The following is a 19807-nucleotide window of genomic DNA, read 5'->3' on the forward strand; positions in this document are numbered from 1 at the left end:
GGGGGGGGGGGGATCATCACAATTTTTTATGAACTCTGGTAGAAATTGAACTTCACCAAATCCATTCTCCACTATTTTCAGGGTATCATTGTTGTGATATTGGGTTATTTTGGAGAGGTCATGTTATGCGGCAGGAAACTCCTAACTTTTGCTCTGAAAGGACTGACAAATTGGTAGTTAACTGATTTTTATCTGGTAGGAAAGACTGATAAATTCTTGAGAACGGCTATTCCATCCCGAATTTTGGTTTGCATACTAAACATACTATGGTGTTTAAGGAAAATGGCAATGGGCGGTCTCATTGCAACCAGAACGAACTCAAGACCACCTCTTTCCCCACTGCTACTTTGCCACCATGTTTCGGAGCCACGTCTTTGTCTTTTTTAGTTTGGCCTCGATAACGGACAAAAATGTTTCCTCGAACCTCCAATCTCTTATGGTATCTCACCCATTCAAAATGAAGGCTAAAATACTTTGGATCAATATCATCCAGAGCTTCTTTTGGGATATTTGGCTAGGCAGGAACAGCAGACTCTTTAGTGGAAAGGAAAGAAACAACACATATCTTACTGACTAAATCTTCACAGCTGCCTCACGGTACAAGCTTAGCATTATGTTTTCTAGTTATTCTTTAAATGATATTTGTGCTGATTGGAGGGGGTTTTTGTAACGCTCTTCTGTTTGGGGGCTCTCCCTTTATTTTCATTTTTATTTTTGTAAATCATTACGTTAAGGAAGTTCCATTTATCTTTGGAGAGAGAGGATGTTTTGATATTTTAAGCCAGGAACCTCAATCAACAAGACATACAAAAGATCAAAGCTTAAAGAGAACATTTGCTTTTGATATCTTCTTATCTGACAACTTAACTACAAGAAGATTGGAAAAATAAAAACCTGAGCTGGGTTTAGATTACACCATGGCTGTTGCAAAGTTGCCAACTCCCACAGAATCACTCCAAAGCTGTAAACATCTGATTTTTCATTTGAGGGCTCATCACGTAGTACTTCTGGTGCCATCCACTCAGGCTAACAAATTGAATAGTTAAATATTAGAAATTGCATAGACAGCTTGTAATGCATGGTAATACTGTGGCAATATATTGCTACAAAGCGAAGAACTCACTGTTCCAGCCGCGGATTTTGATGAAAGAAATGTGCGTGCCTTTAAGCGGGAGAGACCAAAATCACAAACCTGAACAGAGATCAAACGAAAATTTTGAATCACAAAGACAACAGAGACTGACATCCTTTCAGGTTTCTTATTTATAAATAAAAAAAATAACATGCTCTCAAATAATTCTTCCTGGACTCCAACTCGAGCTCTGTTTTATCAAGCATAACATGTACTTTAGGAGTAGCAAGTTTATCAACTGTGATAACAAGTAGATGAGGGACCAGTAAAGAGTATACAGTTTTGATGGACCAAAAGGGAAATCCGGAGCTCATGCTAGTAAGAATCAACTTAACAAGAGATAGAGGGCCAGGAAAATAGTGTCCCCTAGAAGAAACATTTTTAACGCTGAGTTTGAAATTTATCTACCTTTACTGTATACTTCTTGTCGACTAAAAGATTTGGTGATTTTAAATCACGATGAACAATTGGAGGGTCACGTCTATGGAGATAGTTCATTCCCTTTGCCTGTATAAAAACAAATGACCGAGCCATTTGCCAAAAGATAGATGATGTTGAAATGAAGGTAAACAACACAGCACAAGATAAAAACCCGGGGTAGGGGGTTACTCGAAAACATTTGGTGAGTCATTAGAATAATACATACCACATCATAAGCCATATTTATCCGACGTGTTTCATCTATGTCTTTAACACCTGACTTGTGCAAAAGCCTATACAAGCTACCTCTGCAAATAAAACAAATTCTTCAACTTTCAAACCTTTTCTATCGGTTGTCTTGGAATATACCTAATAAATTCACTAAATATTTGATGTTAACTTTTTCAACTTTGATTAGGAGAATGAAGATGGTAAAAGAATACCTCGATAGATATTCAGTGACAATGGACAGGTTTGGTGGCTTGGTCACGGCACCCATAAACAGTACAATGTTAGGATGTCGCAAGGATTTCATAATAGCAACCTATCATGCAAAAATAAGAAAAAACAAAACTAGAGTCAACAAAATAATCCACGCCTCTAGAACACGTATAATTGAGATATCGACCACTGAATACCTCTCTCAGAAACTCATTAACACGTTCAGGATGGAAGTCTTGTTCTGTGAGGATCTTCACAGCAACTTCCTGACATGCCCATGATAATATCTTAGAAATAATAGTGGCGAACACATCATATTGCCGACCATTTCACATGGTAGACAATTAATCCATGCTTGCATGGTAGACTATTTTTGGGAAATAACAATCATCGACCATTCCACATTACTCACCGATCCATGCCAATCAGCACGATGTACAGTTCCAAAAGAACCTGAAATTAGTAATACACTCAGAATGATCTTAAAATATTAATTGCAATGAGTTCTATAGATAGGATTGACTTCATTTCGTTATGAGCCAACTATCATATTAAAAAATCCAGAACTTTTTCAAAATTTGCAGGATATATACCTGCTCCAATTCTTTCTTTTAAAACAAGATCCTCCCATGGAATGTCCAAATCCTCTGCACCAAGGGGAAGTGTTTTACTCCGAGTGTTTGGTATTAGCTGACCTCCCTGCGCAAACCTTACGTCCATAGTAAAATCCATCATTGGCTGGGACAGATCAAAAGGTGACTGCACATTTCTACGGCTGTACTTTAGTGGGATTGGATCCTCAACCAGGATAGTTGGTTGTAGCGGTTTAAATCGTTGGAAGTCTCCGTCTTGGGAGTTAGGCTGCGAAGTTTTCCCGTGCAGTAAAATGGATTTTTCATCATGAACACCAGTGACAAGCATTTGGTTGCTTCTGTTTGTGAACTTCCTATCAAACTGCTCTGGATACAAGGGAAGTGCACCATCTTCTCCATCCACAGAAACTTCTGTGATGGTAACTTAAAAACTTGTCAACAAAAACAAATAATATACAGGAAAGGCTGGCAATATCAAGTGTGACAAAAGTTTTGTCAGAGTAAGAAAAAGTAAGTGCAAGCCATAACAAGAATTATACAATCCGGTGTATTTCATACAAACTATGACCTTTTCTAAATACTATTTTAGCCTCAAAATCTGCTACTCTGGTTATAACTTACAACAAGGACTTCAAAAGAGAAAAATGCAATATAAAATTGTAAAATATAATTTGCATAGTTCTAAATTAAAGTTTGAAGAGTCAAATAATTACCTGAGGAACATTCATCAAAAACAACATTAAGTAACTGGCAATCTGCAAAGTACTGTTTAGCCAGTGACCTGAAATCAATGGCTGCCTCTACTGGCTTTAGTCGTGGAAATCGCAATGGCGAGGAGATCAAAATGGAGGAGGGACCATTGAGTAAGGAATCAGGCTCATATAAGCAACCAGGATTACCAATTAAGTCAACCAGATACTCCCTGAAAAGAAAATAATCACACCACATATAACTGTATTAATACAATGAGGGACTGTTGCAAGCTATTCCTAAAATTAAGGCTATTTCTTCAATATGAACAATAATCGGTTTCACAACCTTTCCACCATCCATATCTGCAAAGATCTAAATAGATGGCAAAAAATGATTGCAATTTTTTTTTTTTTTAAATCAGCTAGGAAAAACAAGAATGGTCAATTTGAGGGGGGTTGTCACTGTTAAGTGCAATATATACGTTTAAAATTAAAAGAGGAGCTTAAGCTAATAATTGCACACCTTAGAAAACAAAATAAGTGACAACATAGAAACCAAAATTTCAAAGGAGAGTAAAACCAATGAAAAAATGTGTTAACCATTGCCTCCAAGTCATTTTGTTTTCTGCATATCTCGCCCCACTTAGCAATTTTCACCGTGATATTGTCTATAACTCATTTTGATCTGAATTGGATCCCTCTACTCTTTTATTATCCTATAGCAATTATTTTCTCGAATGCAATGAAGAATAAAATAGTTTCTAATTGCATTATTTTATGTCAATTAATGGAAGGCACCAGCTTAATTTAACGATATTGTTAGAGCTGCATATTCATTTAATGCAACTGTAAACATTATAGAACTCAAAAAGTATTGCAAAGAGAGCATACTTGTCAAACCCAAACTGCACAAGACAAGAAGAAGAATCATGGCACGAGCAATATTTACAGCCCTTGGCTACTCGACAGGGTAAATCAATTGTATCAGCTAACACCTGCAAATGCCATACTTTTGGATAAGCGAACCCTGAACTATATCGATTTACTTGATAATGTAAATAGTATCAAATAGCAGCTATGCAAATTGAAAAAAACAAGATTACAAGTTTACCAGAAGCCAAAAGCAGTAAGCAAGCAGAAAGAAATATATGAAATTGGGATGGCTATTTAAAGAGTAAGCAAAATTGGGATCTCACTTTGAAAAGAAGAGCACGATGCCGGCAGAGTCCTACAGAGAGTGCACCAAGAGGAACAACCACAGAGCCTAAGGTCTCCTTCAAGTTATTACTGCACTCCTTCCAGCTGGGCACCAACACATCTTCTCCAGAAACCGAGCCACTATTGATAACAATAAAAAGGAAGTTATTGGTGTTGAATGAAATAGACAAGTTTCCAAATGGAAAGCATGGATGTCTCACCCCAAACTCCTACAGACGAGTTTTGCAAGCAGGTCTACAACCTCTTTTGTGGTTATAGAGCTGCAAGAAATGCTTCGGACCCGATTTTGGAGGTCTTTTAAGTTGGGATCAGTGCGCTGATCAATCAAAACAACTTCAATTGAAGAATCTGTGCTAGGATCAACAGACTTTAGAGATTCAATTGATGGCATGCGATCATTATCAGGCAGGCTGGTGCACAAAGTCCATACATATGGATCCATTCCATGGATTAGATAAAACCCATCAGGAATTTTGTCAAAGTATGATAGACAGCCATTCACCTGATCCATATAATAACACGACAGTACATCATTTTTAAAAATGGTACTCTGTTTTGCTAGCCCAAAGAATATGTTCCTCTACCACATTCTCAATGATATTACAATGAAACAAAGAAAAAAAGGTCAGATCTTCAATATTAGCCACACATGTAAATATACCAGTTAAATTTCCATATTTAGCATTTCTCATTCATATCTCGGCTTTCACAACCTAACCTAATTTTGATAAATTCTTCTTATATCTTCCATTGCTCAGAATAGAATCCAGCCAACTTTAATAAATTAGGAACTGATCGACCTATTGACAAACAATTGGGGTGTCCAATACTTCAATGGATATAGCACATAGCTAACTTCCATTCTCAAATAAATATAGGCATAACGAAGTCCGGTGGTTGAAGCTAACCAATTAGCACATTGACCACTAAAGACTAACCACAAAAACTTGAAGAAGGTAAACAAAACATGGATCTTAAACTCTTATCAGTTTTCCAAACTTATACCATCACTTTCACAATAGTACTTCAGCTTAGACAGCACCATTGCCCCAAGGAAAACGTCCTTGATGTAAATTCCAGAGATCCAATAAAAATTTCACGTTAAAACAATAAACTAAACTTGGGTTTTCTTCATCTGTTACCACATCCCAGATCAATAATCCCCTTTCGGGACTTCATCAGCCATAAGCCTTCTCCTAGGAAGCAACCAATTGCTTAAACCGCTTCAGCAACATCTACAGCAAAAGTCTAACACACTTCTTGAGTATAGATATAAACTCAAGCTCGGACTATCGTCAGAGATCTACATTGTGCCCTATAATTCAACGTTAACAGTTTTGAATCTATTATCGGGGAATCAGGATTTGACCCAAATAAGGGACAGTAAACGAATTAGGTGATATCTAGACTAGCAATGCCAGAATAAACAGAACGTGAATTAGCATTGTAACTGAAGTCAACGCAACAAAACCAAAATAAAAAACCATAAGCACGAACTAGAACATAGATAGATGGAAAAGAATTTCTACCCAAAATCGATGTGACACAGCCTCAGCAGAGCTAATCGACCTCCTTAAAGCTGAATCATCCTGAAATGGATTTAAGAAATTAGGATCATCAGCACAAGTCGCATCTGAGGAAAGCCGGAGCGCCAATGCCAACTGCAGTTGATAACTCTCCTCCGTATGTTGCGCCCAGCTCTTACCAGAGGATCCTCCAGTCCCGGCTACCTGAGCTCTTGAATCGCCTCCAATCCTAAGCACATCATCCGTCTCATTAGCCACTGTAGTCGATGGTGTCAGTGCATAATACTCCCCGGATATCGAGCTCTCTCCAAAGCTGCTTCCACTGGACTGCCTCTGCAAACCAAAGGCTGAGTACATATTGCCGATCCAATTCACCTGCGGCTGCTGGCTCGCCCTGTGATCACCACCAGCTTCCCAATCCAATCCTCTTTCCAACTTCCTCTTATCGTTCTTCCCCTCTCCTGATGATAATTCGATCAACGATGACGAAGCTCTGACAGGACCACCACTGTTTTGGTCATCTGGAATTTGACTGAGAAGCGTATAGTTCAATCTTCTACCGGGCATTTCCATCGAGATTCAGAGAATTCCGATCAACTGGATTCCGTTTGGACCCAAAAATCCACCATCGAAGCGATGAAGAACTCCCTCCCTTCGATTTTTCACCTTTCCGGTGTGCGTCTCTTTCTGGAATTCGATTGTCGGAGAGAGACGCTGAGAACCATACAGGGACTTTTAGGCGTAGTGGCATTTTCGTAATATTCTATTTCTCCAATAAATTCTTAATTAATTTATTTTGGCGAAGATCTAATACTAATTCGCGGTAAATATTATTCGGGAGGACGAAAGTCATTTCCAGTCCACGCGCCTTAAATTCTTTACGACCCTCGCACTCGCACGTGGCTTTTACACGTGCGCTCGACTGTATCTTCTGGTTGCTTCCGTGTTCAAATCGCTTGTTTAATTGTTTTTAAGGAATAAAAATAATCAATAAGTATACCTTACAATATTCACATAATTATTAAAATATTTTAAAATTAGGCATTATATACCGTTAATGTCATTACAAATATTTAAGTAATTTATGTGGTAAAAAAATATTTAAGTAAATATTTTTTTATAATATTTTAATTTTTAATATAAAATATTCTTCAAAAATTAAAATTTTCCATAACGCTCTTAAACATTAAAAATAAAAAATATTTTTATGGTTAATTTAAAAATACATTTCAATTCTTAATTTTTTATTTTTATAACACTCTTATTTAACAAAATAATAATAACAAATATTATTAATATTTTTTAAAGGTTTAAAAATACATTTATCATTAATATATAAATAAAAGGATAGAAACATAAGAATTAAAAAAAATTTAAAAAGTTTAATATTAGTATTTCAAATATTTATTTTTGAAATGTAACACTAATAATATAAATATTTTTTTAAATTTTTAAAATTGAAGTTATTTTTTAAGTTTTTAAAAAAATTTGCGATATTAATAATATTTTTAAAATTTTGAGATATTTTTTAAACAAAATATTAACTATCTCTAAAATTTAAAAGTATTTTTTAGATTATTTTTTAAATTTTACGCGTATTATTATTATTATTATTATTATTATTATTATTATTATTATTATTATTATTGGTTTAAAATTTAAGAATATTTTTATATAAAATTTAGATGAGAGGTATTTTATCAATTTCGCCTAATTAAAAAAAAAAGTGCTTAAAAAAATAAAATCAATGTAACTTGGCGGGAAGGATAAAAAAGAAATTGGCGGCAAGAGGTAATAACACCCATTTTATCACGTTCTCTCTCTCTCTCTCGTTGTTTTCGTTCCCGCTTTCTCACATCTTTGGCTTTTCACCGCTTTGTCCTCAGTCCAATCTCCATCCGCGAATCGATCTCTCTTCGCTCTCACTCGCTTTACACATTCGGAATCGGTACGCTTCTTCATCTGAAAGAATAGTCTTAACGATGTTTCAAGCGCCTAGTTGAAGTTAGTCAAATTAAAGATCTGTTTATCTTATAATCGTATCCTGCTTCGTCTAATCCAATTTAGTTTCTCACATTATTTGTACTTTTGCTGAAGATTTGATGTCGGTTCTATTAAAGTAATTGTCTCCAGTTTAACGGCTTAATATTTCAGAATCTATGGTTGTTTAGGAAGTTGCGCAAGATTTGTTCATTGCTATATAACTCGGCTACTGTTATTTTGTTTATTGTTCGATGATTGGTAATCGTTTGAGCTCAATCCGCTTGTTCTTCAGATTGATATTCCTCTGTGGTTCGTTTTCCATCTGCGCTTTCGCTTGCAGCATACATTATGAGTCAAGGTATGCTTCTCGATCCTGCTTCGTCAAATACAATTCATCTAATTTCCGTTGCAAGAAATTTGATGTTTGTGCCATCAAAATAAAATTGACAACGCCTTGCTGCTTAAGATTTTAGAACCAGTGGTTGTTTACGAAGTTGTGGAGTAGTTCATTACTAGATAATTCGACTACTTTTAGTTTGTTAATTAGTTGATGATCAGTAACCGTACTAGCTCCATCTGCCTTTTTCTTTTTAGCTGATGAAAGTCTGATGTGCTGTATTCTGCTGTATGCTATTTAACCTGGTATCTCACATCTTGGATAGAGAAATTAGTAAATAATTCATGGCTAGTGTTGGTCGATATGAATGGTTCGGATTTGTGCCTGAAATGACTAATTCTAATCCCGTTAATCACGTATAAGACAAGAATTTACAAATGGATACTAACTTATTCGCCATGGGTTGGATGCGGTGTCACTAAATGTTTCTTTTCTTACTGCTATGTTGTTCGTGCCATCCTGGTTTGGGCTTCACCTCCTCTTATTGGTCCCCTGTCTTACCCTTTCCTCTGTTCAATTTGCTGGCTGGAAAATGAAGCCTGGCCATCAAAGGTCGGGGTGCCCTTGATTTTTGATCAAAACCTCTTACACAGACGAATCCTGCAAATTATTTGAATACATTAGAGTGAAAATAGATGGTTTCTCAAATCTCTTTTTGGCTGGGATTCAGATAAGTTAGACACGATCGTTCAAATTGATTAGATAACCATTCAATTCAAATTTTCTACATGCTCCATTTTTAGAATTTTTTAATGTTTACTCCAAGTTATTAGTTGATGCTGGACCAGTAGAGCCTAAAATTGTGTACGCTGCTACTAGTATTCTTACATTTTTAACCTCGTACTTGATTTTATAAATGTTAAACTTGTTCATATATCATCTGCAAATGTTTACATATATGTGTGTTACATAGCAAACTATATTCTATTTCTTAATAGCAAATATAGATACAGCAGTAAATTGAAGAATAGGTACCTCTCCAGAAACAGTGTTGGATGCCTTGTGTAGATAAACCTGGTGGACAAAAAGAACTGTTATTATTTAAGTAATCATATGATAAGAGGTATATGTTCTATGAGCAACCTTTAAATATTGTTGGTATGGAGGTCCCAAAATACACAGTACGCCTAGGAAGGTTCCATATCCAGTCCCTAGGAATATCTATTGGGTTGAGGCTTGACTCGTGATCCGCAAATACCTACAAAGGAAATAGTCATAGTTAGTTGTGGCACCAAGCCTCAAAGGAAGAACAGGATAACATTGTATATATCTTATTCAACCTTACCTCATTGACTTGAAAATAGGTACCATTCAGTGGAAAGCTTCCTCTCATTGCCGTTCGGCATGGTATCTGTTTTTTTTTTTTTTTTTTTGGCAGATCTTGCTATGAAAATTCAATCGGTTCAATATGATTGCCCCAGAACTTTGAACCTACTGCGTGGCTTCTTCTATTGGTTGCAGGTAGTTTTTTATATTTTTGTGAAACATGTTTATTTCATAGACGTCTTCTTCAGCAATTATGATAGTAGTTAATGGGCACTTAATTATGTAGTTTAAGAAATAGAATATATTCTACTGGTACAATAAAGGACTAGATTAAGGAGGTAAAGAGTCTCTGTCTTGGGCCACGAAAAGAGTTATTATATCTTTTAGTGCACTTCACCACTTTTAAGAATATGTTCTCTTCGAGAAATGATGAAAGGAGGTTACCACGATGTGTAAGTGGTTGGCAATTTTACACTATTAGAGAAACTACCAAACTATTTTAAATTTGTATCCTATGATTATTAAGAGATAACTAGGTTGTAGCAACTTTATTTAATAATTTTTTTTTTGTTCCCTTCCCATATTGACTTCGACATTGTGTGGTTCTTTTTGGTTTTTTTTTAAGGATTTTTTATACTAATACATTCATAACCCACTTATTTGACAAGTTATGTCTCACCAAAAGAGTCCCTCGAACCATGAGGGAGCTAGCTTCTCTGACACTGTTGCATGAGAAGCACTCCTCCTCATGACACAATTGATGTTCTTGATTACCGCACTTTTTTTCTGGAAGTTGGATGGTATTTGCTGTTTCACCTAAATAATATCAAAATAGAACATGTTACAGAATTCATGAGCGAATACATGTCAAAGTAATACTCCATAATTTATCTCCTTTTGGCTAAGTCTTCTGTCCATGGCTTCGAGATTTTTAATGTTCTGGAGGTACATCTACCTGGTGTCCATATAGCCAAAAGGTACGAGCAAGGATCATCTGGTTCTCTTCTATCTAACTTCAACTGTATTATAAAAGATACCACAGTTATATTGCTCCATATTCCCCATAAAAGAAAAGTAAACTTTTCGTCCTTTTGATTCATAAATCACGAACCTTTTCAAGAAGAGGGTGGTTATCTGGAAGTTCATAGCTGCAGATGAAGAAAAAATTAGTACGCAAAGTAGAAATTCCGTTGAAATGTGATGCAATATAGACCGTTAAATTTGGATATCTGTTGGCCAAACTATTTTCCGAACCATTAAATTATTGCAACTGTCATATACTGCTTTCAATTCACTCCCTAGTGATACAATCGTCTATTGGGAATCTGAAAGATCTTTAGGAGCAAGGATAGCAAATATTTTGCTTACACTTGGTGCTCTGTTCGCAGCCGGCTGACATTCTTAAGTTTGGGCATGGGAATGGATGCAGCTTCTGGGGTTAGTGCAACTAAGGCTTTTGACATGTCACCTTCTTGAATTTCCATGTTCTTTTGAACGTAGTTCTGTAAATTCAAAGAAAACTCCTCAATGTTTAGTTTTATTGTAGGAATTTCATCAGGATCTTCATAGAAGGCATCCTCAATGTCGCTGATTGCAGCTTGTATGGTGCTTTCTTGCTCTGGTGTTGCAGGTTCTTCAATAATGGGTATGCACGTACCAGTTGCAGTCATTTTACCAGATTGATGGCTTAATTCTGATAGCTTGATTTCATCAGGTGATAATGTTGGGGGAGGGAGGGACAGCATTGGTTGGTCGATTGTTCTGGCTTGGTTATCGTTAAGTTCTCTGCTTTCAGTAGTACTGACTATTCTTTTATCTTCTGGTGCTGGAAGACCGAGCCTTGCACTGGATATGTAAGAAGTATGTCTATTAGTTACCCACATATCCATAATTAAAGATTGTTGTACCTATAAGAAATTGCTTGCAAGAATTAAGTTTTAAAGTAGGGTATCTGCCCTTAACATGCAATCCAGTGACATTCTGGAAGAATTAAACTCAATATGGTTGTCGTTAGTTGGAGCCCAAATCGTGTTGCTTATGCGCACAGGCTCTCTAAAAGGAGAGGAAATGAAGAAAGAGAGAGAGAGAGAGGGAAATAAAGACTGTATGGACTAGGATAAAGATGCCCAAACCTCGCAAATGCGCTTGCAAAGTGCCTACATTCTCCTCTCATTGGACAAGCATTACAATTTGGTTTGCTTTTTGTACAAAAGACCTGTATCAAACAATCCTGTTAAGCTCTTATATAAGTTGTTTATGTTAGAATTAATTTCCAAGAAAAATTACCTTTCCAAACGTAATCATTTGGTAGTGCAGCTCATACCTGTATCCAGATTTTATAGCGAAGTAGCGGGCGTTTAGTTTGAATTATCGTCATTTCCACAACTAAATGATAAATAACTTGCATCCGTTTCTAGGTTTGTAAGTAGAAAACAAGCTTACAGTGTTCTTTGATCAAGCTTGCAAAGCCGAGGCCATAGATACTTCTGGATTGACTCCAGCACAGGGTACCTGGGAGTGGCAGCAAGAAAAGCTTGAAATGGTGTGCGTTCCGTTTAGGTCTGCCTATTCTTTTATAGGTAATATTAGAAGTTTTGTAGTTTTGTTATTATTTATTTGGAAAGTAGTAATAATTAAAACATCCTTAAAAGTTTAGTTCATTTCTATTCTTTTAAGAACTGGTATTATCAACTGAACTATATTTAAAAATAACATTTATTTTCATATTATATTTTTTTTACTTGGAAAGATAGTGTTGTAGATCTTAGTTTATATGTCATCATAATAATCAAATGTTTAATTCTGTTTTTCATGTGCAAATTATTCATAAACAGTGATAACAGTGATATAGTTTAAAATAACTTGTAGCACTAATCAAAAGGAATACATGAAATAGAAAGATTGTCTTTAGTTAAAATTGTAAACTAGAAAGATTGTCTTTAGTTAAAATTGTAAACTTTAAATAATGGATCATGGATTTCACAATAGTTTTCTCGACATCTTTTTTTATATGGTAAAGATGTATGGATTTTTCTAACAATGCTCGTCATACTCACAATTCCAGAAGATGCAACTGTAAGGATTCTGGTAATGGTTGAAGGGGTACCCATCCCAGTCGTACAGCTATACGTCCAACATTTGTGTCAACCTGTTCAAGGTACGAATGATAATCATACATATGTTTTGTCTGGTTTCATATCAATACTTCATTTTGAACTTACTGGGAAGGCAAGATGATGAAGAGTAAGAAGTCGCACACACTCCACGCTTTTTAGTCCCAATCCTCTTATGCTTAGTAAATATTCTCTGCATGTTTTCCATTTATGTATAAATTCCAATGTATGCTTCATGCAATTTTGGTGGATGCAACATATTCTCAAGTGCAGAAGTTAACATTCTGACTATTCTTCAGTTTCAATTTCAAGAATTTGACATTTAAGTTCTCAATTAATCTTACTTTGCTTGGTCTGGTGCAACATTCCTTAACCATTCGAGATCAATGCTCCCATGATCTTTCACCAGTCGGTTTAGAAAATCCTGTACAAATTACTCATCCAATGCTCAACTAGTGTTAGGGAGTGATTAAAATTTTAGATCATGTAATCAGAAATCAATGTTATATTGATACCTTGATTCGTTCAGCAAGCATGTTGTTCATGCCCCGTTCTCTGATGGTGTGTGCAATTTCATTCACATCAGCACATCTTATAGCTTCCCAATCCAATGAGTCCATTGTATTTTCAGTTCTTTGTGGTGTCCTTCTGTTGGCTTCTGCCTGTTTTCGTAAGTCATCCCAATTAATGCTCCCTTCTTTCTCCTTTGCACCTTGTTTTCTCGGAGATTTTGAAGTATCAGGTTTCATCTTTTTGAATTCGTTACTAAGCGAATGGTCATACTCCTTTGGATTCGACTGTGTTGCTATTTCTGTAGCATTTGGTGAAATATTTGGTGGAATTTTACGCACATTATCTGTACATTCTGCTGGCGACTCTACATTTTGAGGGTCTTCGATCACACTGCCTCGAGACTGTAAGGTCAAGCTTGGCTCCTTTGCATTAATGCTTAATTCACTACTAGACAATGGTGCTTCGTGGATATTTGCCATGAGCTCTACTTCAACGTTAGCATGATTGTCAGATTCTACAGTCTGTGTACTTTCTTCAGTAGGAAAAAGTTCATCCTTGTTCTGGCAATCATTAGAAGTTTTAACTCCATTGCGCGTCTGGCAGCAGTCAGCCTCCAAGGATTCCGAGGTGTGGTTTTGCTGCATTTGATAGCCACTTAAATGACTGACAGAATCTTTTATGAATATTTCCTGTTCATCTGATTGGAACGTGCTATCTATTCCATTGTCACACTTCTTTCCTGCTAATTTATTGATTGTGGTGTTCTCTGACTGGTCAACGGAAGTATCAGCTGTAACATGAGCATCTAGAGTATTTAGTCCTGCCATCTGAATAAGCTCCTCTGAGGAAGAGTCCAAGTGTGCCACTTTGGCACAGCTTGGTAGATCTTCTGAGTTTCCCTCCGAGGAAGGTTCAATGCCCTCACTGGTATGAGAAATCGAAGAATCCACACAGTCTTGAAATGAAAACGAATCAAATATTTCTCTCTCTCCAGAGAGACATACTTGCATTGGGCTGGTTCCAGTCAACGATACTTCTCCCACTGAATTGCTACATGTCTCAAGAATGTTATGAGATGAACTAAAACTTTTCTTTTCTGACTCCTTGTTTGAGCTCCCATCCTCAATATTACTTCCGCTAGATTCAATGTTGTCAACATTTATTTGTCCTTCACTTTTTTCCATTTCATTTTTCATCAAGGACCCCTCTTCACTTATTTGTTGCTGCATTATCTGTTTGTTAAATTTCATGCCATCCTCTAAATTTAACATGTATTCTTCCGGTTCATCCAACTCTATAATTGGCTCTCGATAGCATGATGGTTGGTGACACTTTGGCTTAGGAGGAAAGCGTGCCGCAAGAGACATAAAGGCAGAGCTGCCAACCTTAGATGGAGTTAGTAAAAGAAACAAAAGAGGTAGAGATGACTTTGAATTACACTTAGCTTACACCATTTAACAATCTAGCTTACCTAGAAAGGTGATCGGAGACATTCTGGGTCAAGAATACTCCAACCACGGAGTCCACGACTGATCCCTTCCATTGAGAGAAACGCCTATCTCCTGAAGAAATGCAATTATGTTACTTTTTGGCCTGATCAGCAAAGTAGTTATAGTAAGGATGCGTACTAGGCCTAGACTAATCTTTCATGCAAGTTAATTTTCATTTGGTGTTTTTTGGAACACATTGCTGATACAAGCACATGTATATGTGCAGAAGTATGAAGACTTCAAAGCCTAGGAACTTGATTTTCTGTTTAATCCTCTCTGAAAAAGCATATACAAGAAGGAATGTCTGAAGCACGAGACTGCTAAGCCTAGGAACTTGATTTCCTGTTAAACTCTTACAATTGCCCTAGAAACCTTCCTTGTACTCTCTTTCTCGCCTGTATTGATTTTCCTGAATTAATGCATGCTCCATCACTCATAAACCCAATTGTCTAACGAACTTATCAAATGTAAAGCTAATTCATTGTTAGGATTTGTCATTCATTTGATGTCTACATGGAGTTCTAGATGTAACTCTTTAATAGTGGTTGGTTAAGAGTTGAATAGTTTATATTGTACCTTGAACAAGATGCATCCGTGCAATAAATGAATCTGCTCTCCCTCGAAACACCTTCCTCTCTTCTTCCCACCATTTAATCTTTTCCTCATCTGTTCCATCAATGCCTTCGCTGTTTATATTTCCCATCAGAAGCTTCCATACTCTGCCAGTCTCTTCATCGAGCTCAACTTTAGGCCGTGGCCGTCGTTTCTTTATAGGATTAAATGGTACAATAGTTCCTTCTCTTCCATAAACGACAATGGCATTGAGTGCCTGATTTTGCATGTTATAGGGTACAAGTGCTCGTTCTCTATATCCCAAATTGTTGCTTTCCTTGTTGATGTCTAAATGCTTAAATTGTTCGATTATGGCATCAATAAAGCACATTTGATTGCCATGTTCTGAAGCAGTGCCTGTATAGATAAAGGAAAGTGAAGAAAAAAAATCGTTAAATGGGTGAATTTCTTGAGCATTAGAGGGAGTTTTAATCTTGGTACCTGATGTTTTGGGAAAGAATTGATAAGGATTGAAGGATACAGATCTGCAGTCCTGAAGATCTTTGTTTATATTGAGAAGTGCTGAGTTTGAAGGAAAATTCTTCTTGGTTCTTTTCTTCTTTGCCACTGTTGCATGCATTGTCTCAAATAGCCCATTTATGCATGTTCGAGACATATTGATATTTTTTGCAGAACTGTCCAAAGAAGTTTGATTAGTAGGATATATTTGCTGCTTCTCACAGTCATCAATTCTTGCTGGTGGAGACAATTTAGAAAGTCGTTTGGTTGTTCTGGGTCTCTTTTTTGTTCTCTCAGTCTGACCTAAAGCCATGATACCTCCATATGTTAGCAACTTACCCTGAAGGTCGTTTCCTTCATGCCAAGCTGCGGTTTTACTTCTACAAGTATTAAACTGAGGTCCAGCTATGTTGGATCTTGATACCATGTGATCTCTCTGAGGATTATTGAAAGAGCATGCATTTTCTGGCCTCATGAAATGTGTGGCTACAGTTGTTCTAGTAAATGCACTAGAGGAGACTGGGTTCTGGCCCTTCTCAGATCTTTTCTTCTTGTGAATGTGGGGAAAGTGTAAACAGGACATCGACTGATATGCAGATAATGCATTATAATGGGCCCCTGTTAAATTTATGCTCGTAGCATCTGCTTGTTTGTTGGTCTGAGAACGTTTTGTCAGGCAACAAGTTGCTTGCTCTCCTGCAGTCGAATTGGAGTTCTTGCAGAAGATAAGACCATTTGAACTTCCTGGTACCGATGGATTGCCATCATTGAGCATGGTTTCTACCATGTTTCCTTCTTCGGAATTGGAAATTACTTTACCATGTTGTTCTGTGTTCCCCATTTTGTTGTTTGAATGCAGTCTTCTCTCAGGAGAATTATTCTCAGCTGAAATTTCAGCTGGTGGGGCTTGTTTTTCTGGCAGAGACTTGTAGCTTTTCAACATATGATTCGTGGGCCAATTTGGATCGGTGGAAGAGCCTACTTCTTCAAGCCTCACTTCCTCTAGTCCTGTAGTTGATTGAAAGTTGTGAGTGAGTGAATCTTGTTCCAGTGGCCCTGAATTGAAGAATCCGTCTCTTGTCTGTGCCTGAGAATTAAAATTTATGGCCCTTCTGCATGACTTCCTTCTATGCACGATCATTTCTTGGTCGGAGATTTCACCTGTTACTTGCATTGTGGGAGTTGCTGAAGGCGTACTGAGTCCACTTTTCTTGACACGCTTTCTCGTACTTGGATTGGAACTGTCTGACTTCAAGTTTGGCTTTGTTCTTTTAGTTTTTCCTTCGATTATGACCTTAGGTCTATGTTTTCTCCTTCTCTGCCTCGGTGGTGGGGTTTTATTCAGGTTACCAGCATTCTTGCCTTCCTTTCCATCTGGGGTAGAGGTAGCAGTAATTGTTGAGTGCATTGCAGGATCAAGTTCTTTATTTTCTCTCGGGTTTTCCCCGCCAATTGTTATTGAAGTACTACAGTTTTCTCTCAGGTTATCACCATCAACTGTTATCAAAGTATGACAGTGGTGGTTCTGTTCTCTATCATTCCTGCTGTTCTCAGTTGGTATCTGCTGTACTTCTGTCTCTCTTCCTGTATATTTACTCTTGCCCATATCTGGTGTTGGAGGTGTGAATTGGGAAGTAAGTCTGATTGCAGCTGCATCTGATTCCATCCCAGATCGAAAATTGAGGTCATAAGCATGCCGGAAATGGTCAGATATTTCATCTGTAAAGTTGAAGGTACAAACTTTCAGAACACTAGATGTCAACAACAATGAACTTATAGAGATTTCTCATATTATTCATTATAGGAACAAATCTGAATTACATTCTTCTCCACAAAGTAAGTAGAAAGAATATGATAAACTAATTGAAGCATGTAGATTGCAGAACTTCACAGGAAACAGAAATGTCAAATAAAGAAAATGAATATCCAGGAACTAACAAATAGCTGAAAGTAAACTCACCATGAATTCTCCATTTTTAATCAGTTTTCTCCTACAAATTCCCTTATCTGTTGGATTGGTTCAGTTTCCCCAAAGATTTACACTTTTAATACAACAGCCCTGCTTTTAACTCATCAATTTATTCTTTAATGCTTCTTATGCTAAATTTTGTGTAAGCATCACAGTTGTACCATATTTAAGAATCCTCCGTGTAAATTACTATTTATATAAGCTGGACTTACACCCTGTGGCTTCAGGTATGCAGGAGTTACTGAGACGACCCTTCATAGAGCTAGACTCCAATTCAATTCGATAGCTGGAGCCAGAATCGAACATATGCGCATTTCCACCCAATGTAGCATCCGCACCCACAGTAGAAGCCGCATCTGCCAGTGCCATTAGCTGCAAAAAGGGAATGCCCTCTACTAATGCGTCAATAGAAGGTTTCGCCACTGTTCCATTATCATTACAGCCCACTTGGAATCGCCCAGCCTGAGCTGCTTCCCAACCGTAAGAACCATTAGCTTCACCATAACATGCAACTCCACTGCTGGTCTCAGCTTCGTTCGAATTTGAGAGTCTCTCTGATCCCACCCAGTATGACCGTGGCTGATTTCGGTCTATCCTTGCATAGATCAGCGGCTGCGGCGGAGGTTTTGGTAAAATGGGCTTCATGGGTGTTGCCGGAATCCAGGAACCGCCTTGATCATAGGCCGGATTTCCCTCATGTTGGCCGGAATCCATTCGATTGGTTTTCACTCAAGCAGAAGAGCCAATTTAGCCCTCAAGCTTGCTCCAGAAAAGCCAGCTTCCGGCAAAGGTACGCCTTATTTTCTTAACGTAATTCTTCGTTCACTGTGAGAAAACGCGACAAGTTTAGAAATTTCATGGTGTCTCTTAGCACCGAGAAACCCAAAAAGCCAGTTTTATGTTCCAGCTCAAACAGATCGTAGCTGAAATACAGTACAAAATTAGACTTAACGATTAACAGCCCATCTGAATTAAAGATCTCCCTTCTACAAAACTTCTGCTCTTTCATGGCAGCAAACACCCAGCTTTCAAAAATGGGGGAAAGAAAATGAAAGTAGAGAGAGAAAAAGAAGAGTGAGAGAGAGAGAGGTCCAGTCTACAGCTTCAATGATCATTGGAATTGAAGGGCAAGACGAAAGAAAAAAAAGAAATCCCAACAAGCCACAATAATTTTCCCTTTCCCTTCCATTACTAAATTAATTAAACTGAAAAATCACCATACTTTCAGGCGAATAGTTACCGGAGGACTGAGTCAGTGTCGGCCAGATCTGAGTTGTTACTACTCACCGGAAAGCCAAGAAATCCTTATCTTCCTTCAACCCTTCACTCCCTTTATCTCTGTGAGGGGAGAATTGAAAGGAAAAACCAAACAAAAAGATGGTGGGTTTTATAAATTTGCAGAGCTCTTTGATCAGGTGATTACTTATTTTCTTCTTGCCCATTCTCACCTTCTTATGTCTCAGTACCTTATCAGGAGCTGTACATAGTTTCTTTTGCTTGCACGAAGATCATCATCATGCATGTTTAATAAATATTATAATAATTTTCAAGTCATTATTTTATCTCTGGATCACTTTATTATATAATATATATTCTTTTTTATTGCAACAGGAAGCCTAGACATAGACACAGATTTGGATAGAATATTTCTTTTTTGGGCTTAATAATTCTTTTATTTATTTATTTATTTATTTATTTATTGGTGTAGGATGATAATGGGGGATGTGGAGTAAGATAGAAGCAACCACGGAAGGGCCAAATTGAAAATAGGGTATAACTAACTACCACGGCGCGTTAAGTGTCGGGTTTGGGAACAAACACGTGAGCTAACGAAAACCGAGAGGATGACGGTGGGGGATTTAACGCCCACCTGATGCATACGGCAAGCAAACAAACTAACTGCATTAGCAAACGGTGCGATTCCGTCAGTCAATGCCTCCGTTAGTCTTGACCCCAAGGGAATCTTCAAAGCTTTCCATCTTT

General features: G+C 37.2%; 2 protein-coding genes across 4 annotated transcripts in view; both read right to left on the minus strand.

The window, feature by feature from the left end:
* LOC111800315 (serine/threonine-protein kinase CTR1-like) overlaps positions 1 to 6797 on the minus strand; it is an 8059-nt gene extending 1262 nt beyond the window's left edge. Inside the window, exons 1-13 of one of the 3 annotated variants that reach the window (XM_023683949.1) lie at positions 6026 to 6797; positions 4697 to 4998; positions 4475 to 4616; positions 4170 to 4273; positions 3300 to 3508; positions 2587 to 2994; positions 2406 to 2446; positions 2191 to 2259; positions 1996 to 2096; positions 1779 to 1860; positions 1541 to 1639; positions 1124 to 1192; positions 895 to 1026 (exon numbers count right to left, since the gene is read on the minus strand). In XM_023683949.1, coding sequence (XP_023539717.1) covers positions 895 to 1026; positions 1124 to 1192; positions 1541 to 1639; positions 1779 to 1860; positions 1996 to 2096; positions 2191 to 2259; positions 2406 to 2446; positions 2587 to 2994; positions 3300 to 3508; positions 4170 to 4273; positions 4475 to 4616; positions 4697 to 4998; positions 6026 to 6595 — 2328 coding nt within the window. In that variant the 5' untranslated portion in view covers positions 6596 to 6797. Of the gene's footprint in view, positions 1 to 894; positions 1027 to 1123; positions 1193 to 1540; positions 1640 to 1778; positions 1861 to 1995; positions 2097 to 2190; positions 2260 to 2405; positions 2447 to 2586; positions 2998 to 3299; positions 3509 to 4169; positions 4274 to 4474; positions 4617 to 4696; positions 4999 to 6025 lie in introns of all 3 variants that reach the window. The other 2 variants (XM_023683948.1, XM_023683950.1) reach the window with 2 other exon arrangements.
* Positions 6798 to 8672: 1875 nt separating this feature from the next.
* On the minus strand, positions 8673 to 19319 carry LOC111800637 (protein ROS1-like). Its single transcript, XM_023684424.1, has 20 exons — positions 19065 to 19319; positions 18037 to 18649; positions 15838 to 17574; positions 15361 to 15753; positions 14766 to 14856; positions 13297 to 14671; positions 13126 to 13205; positions 12890 to 12974; positions 12725 to 12816; positions 12111 to 12179; positions 11955 to 11991; positions 11801 to 11883; positions 11037 to 11513; positions 10780 to 10816; positions 10624 to 10687; positions 10348 to 10484; positions 9688 to 9753; positions 9486 to 9600; positions 9378 to 9416; positions 8673 to 9002 (listed from the first exon to the last, which is right to left on the minus strand). Exons 2-20 carry the CDS (start codon positions 18536 to 18538, stop codon positions 8884 to 8886), a joined length of 5598 nt encoding a protein of 1865 aa, XP_023540192.1. The 5' UTR covers positions 18539 to 18649; positions 19065 to 19319; the 3' UTR covers positions 8673 to 8883.
* Between the last annotated feature and the right edge of the window lie 488 nt (positions 19320 to 19807).

This window comes from Cucurbita pepo, chromosome LG08, assembly GCF_002806865.2.
Source record: "Cucurbita pepo subsp. pepo cultivar mu-cu-16 chromosome LG08, ASM280686v2, whole genome shotgun sequence".
In the NCBI taxonomy this organism is placed as follows: Eukaryota; Viridiplantae; Streptophyta; class Magnoliopsida; order Cucurbitales; family Cucurbitaceae; genus Cucurbita; species Cucurbita pepo.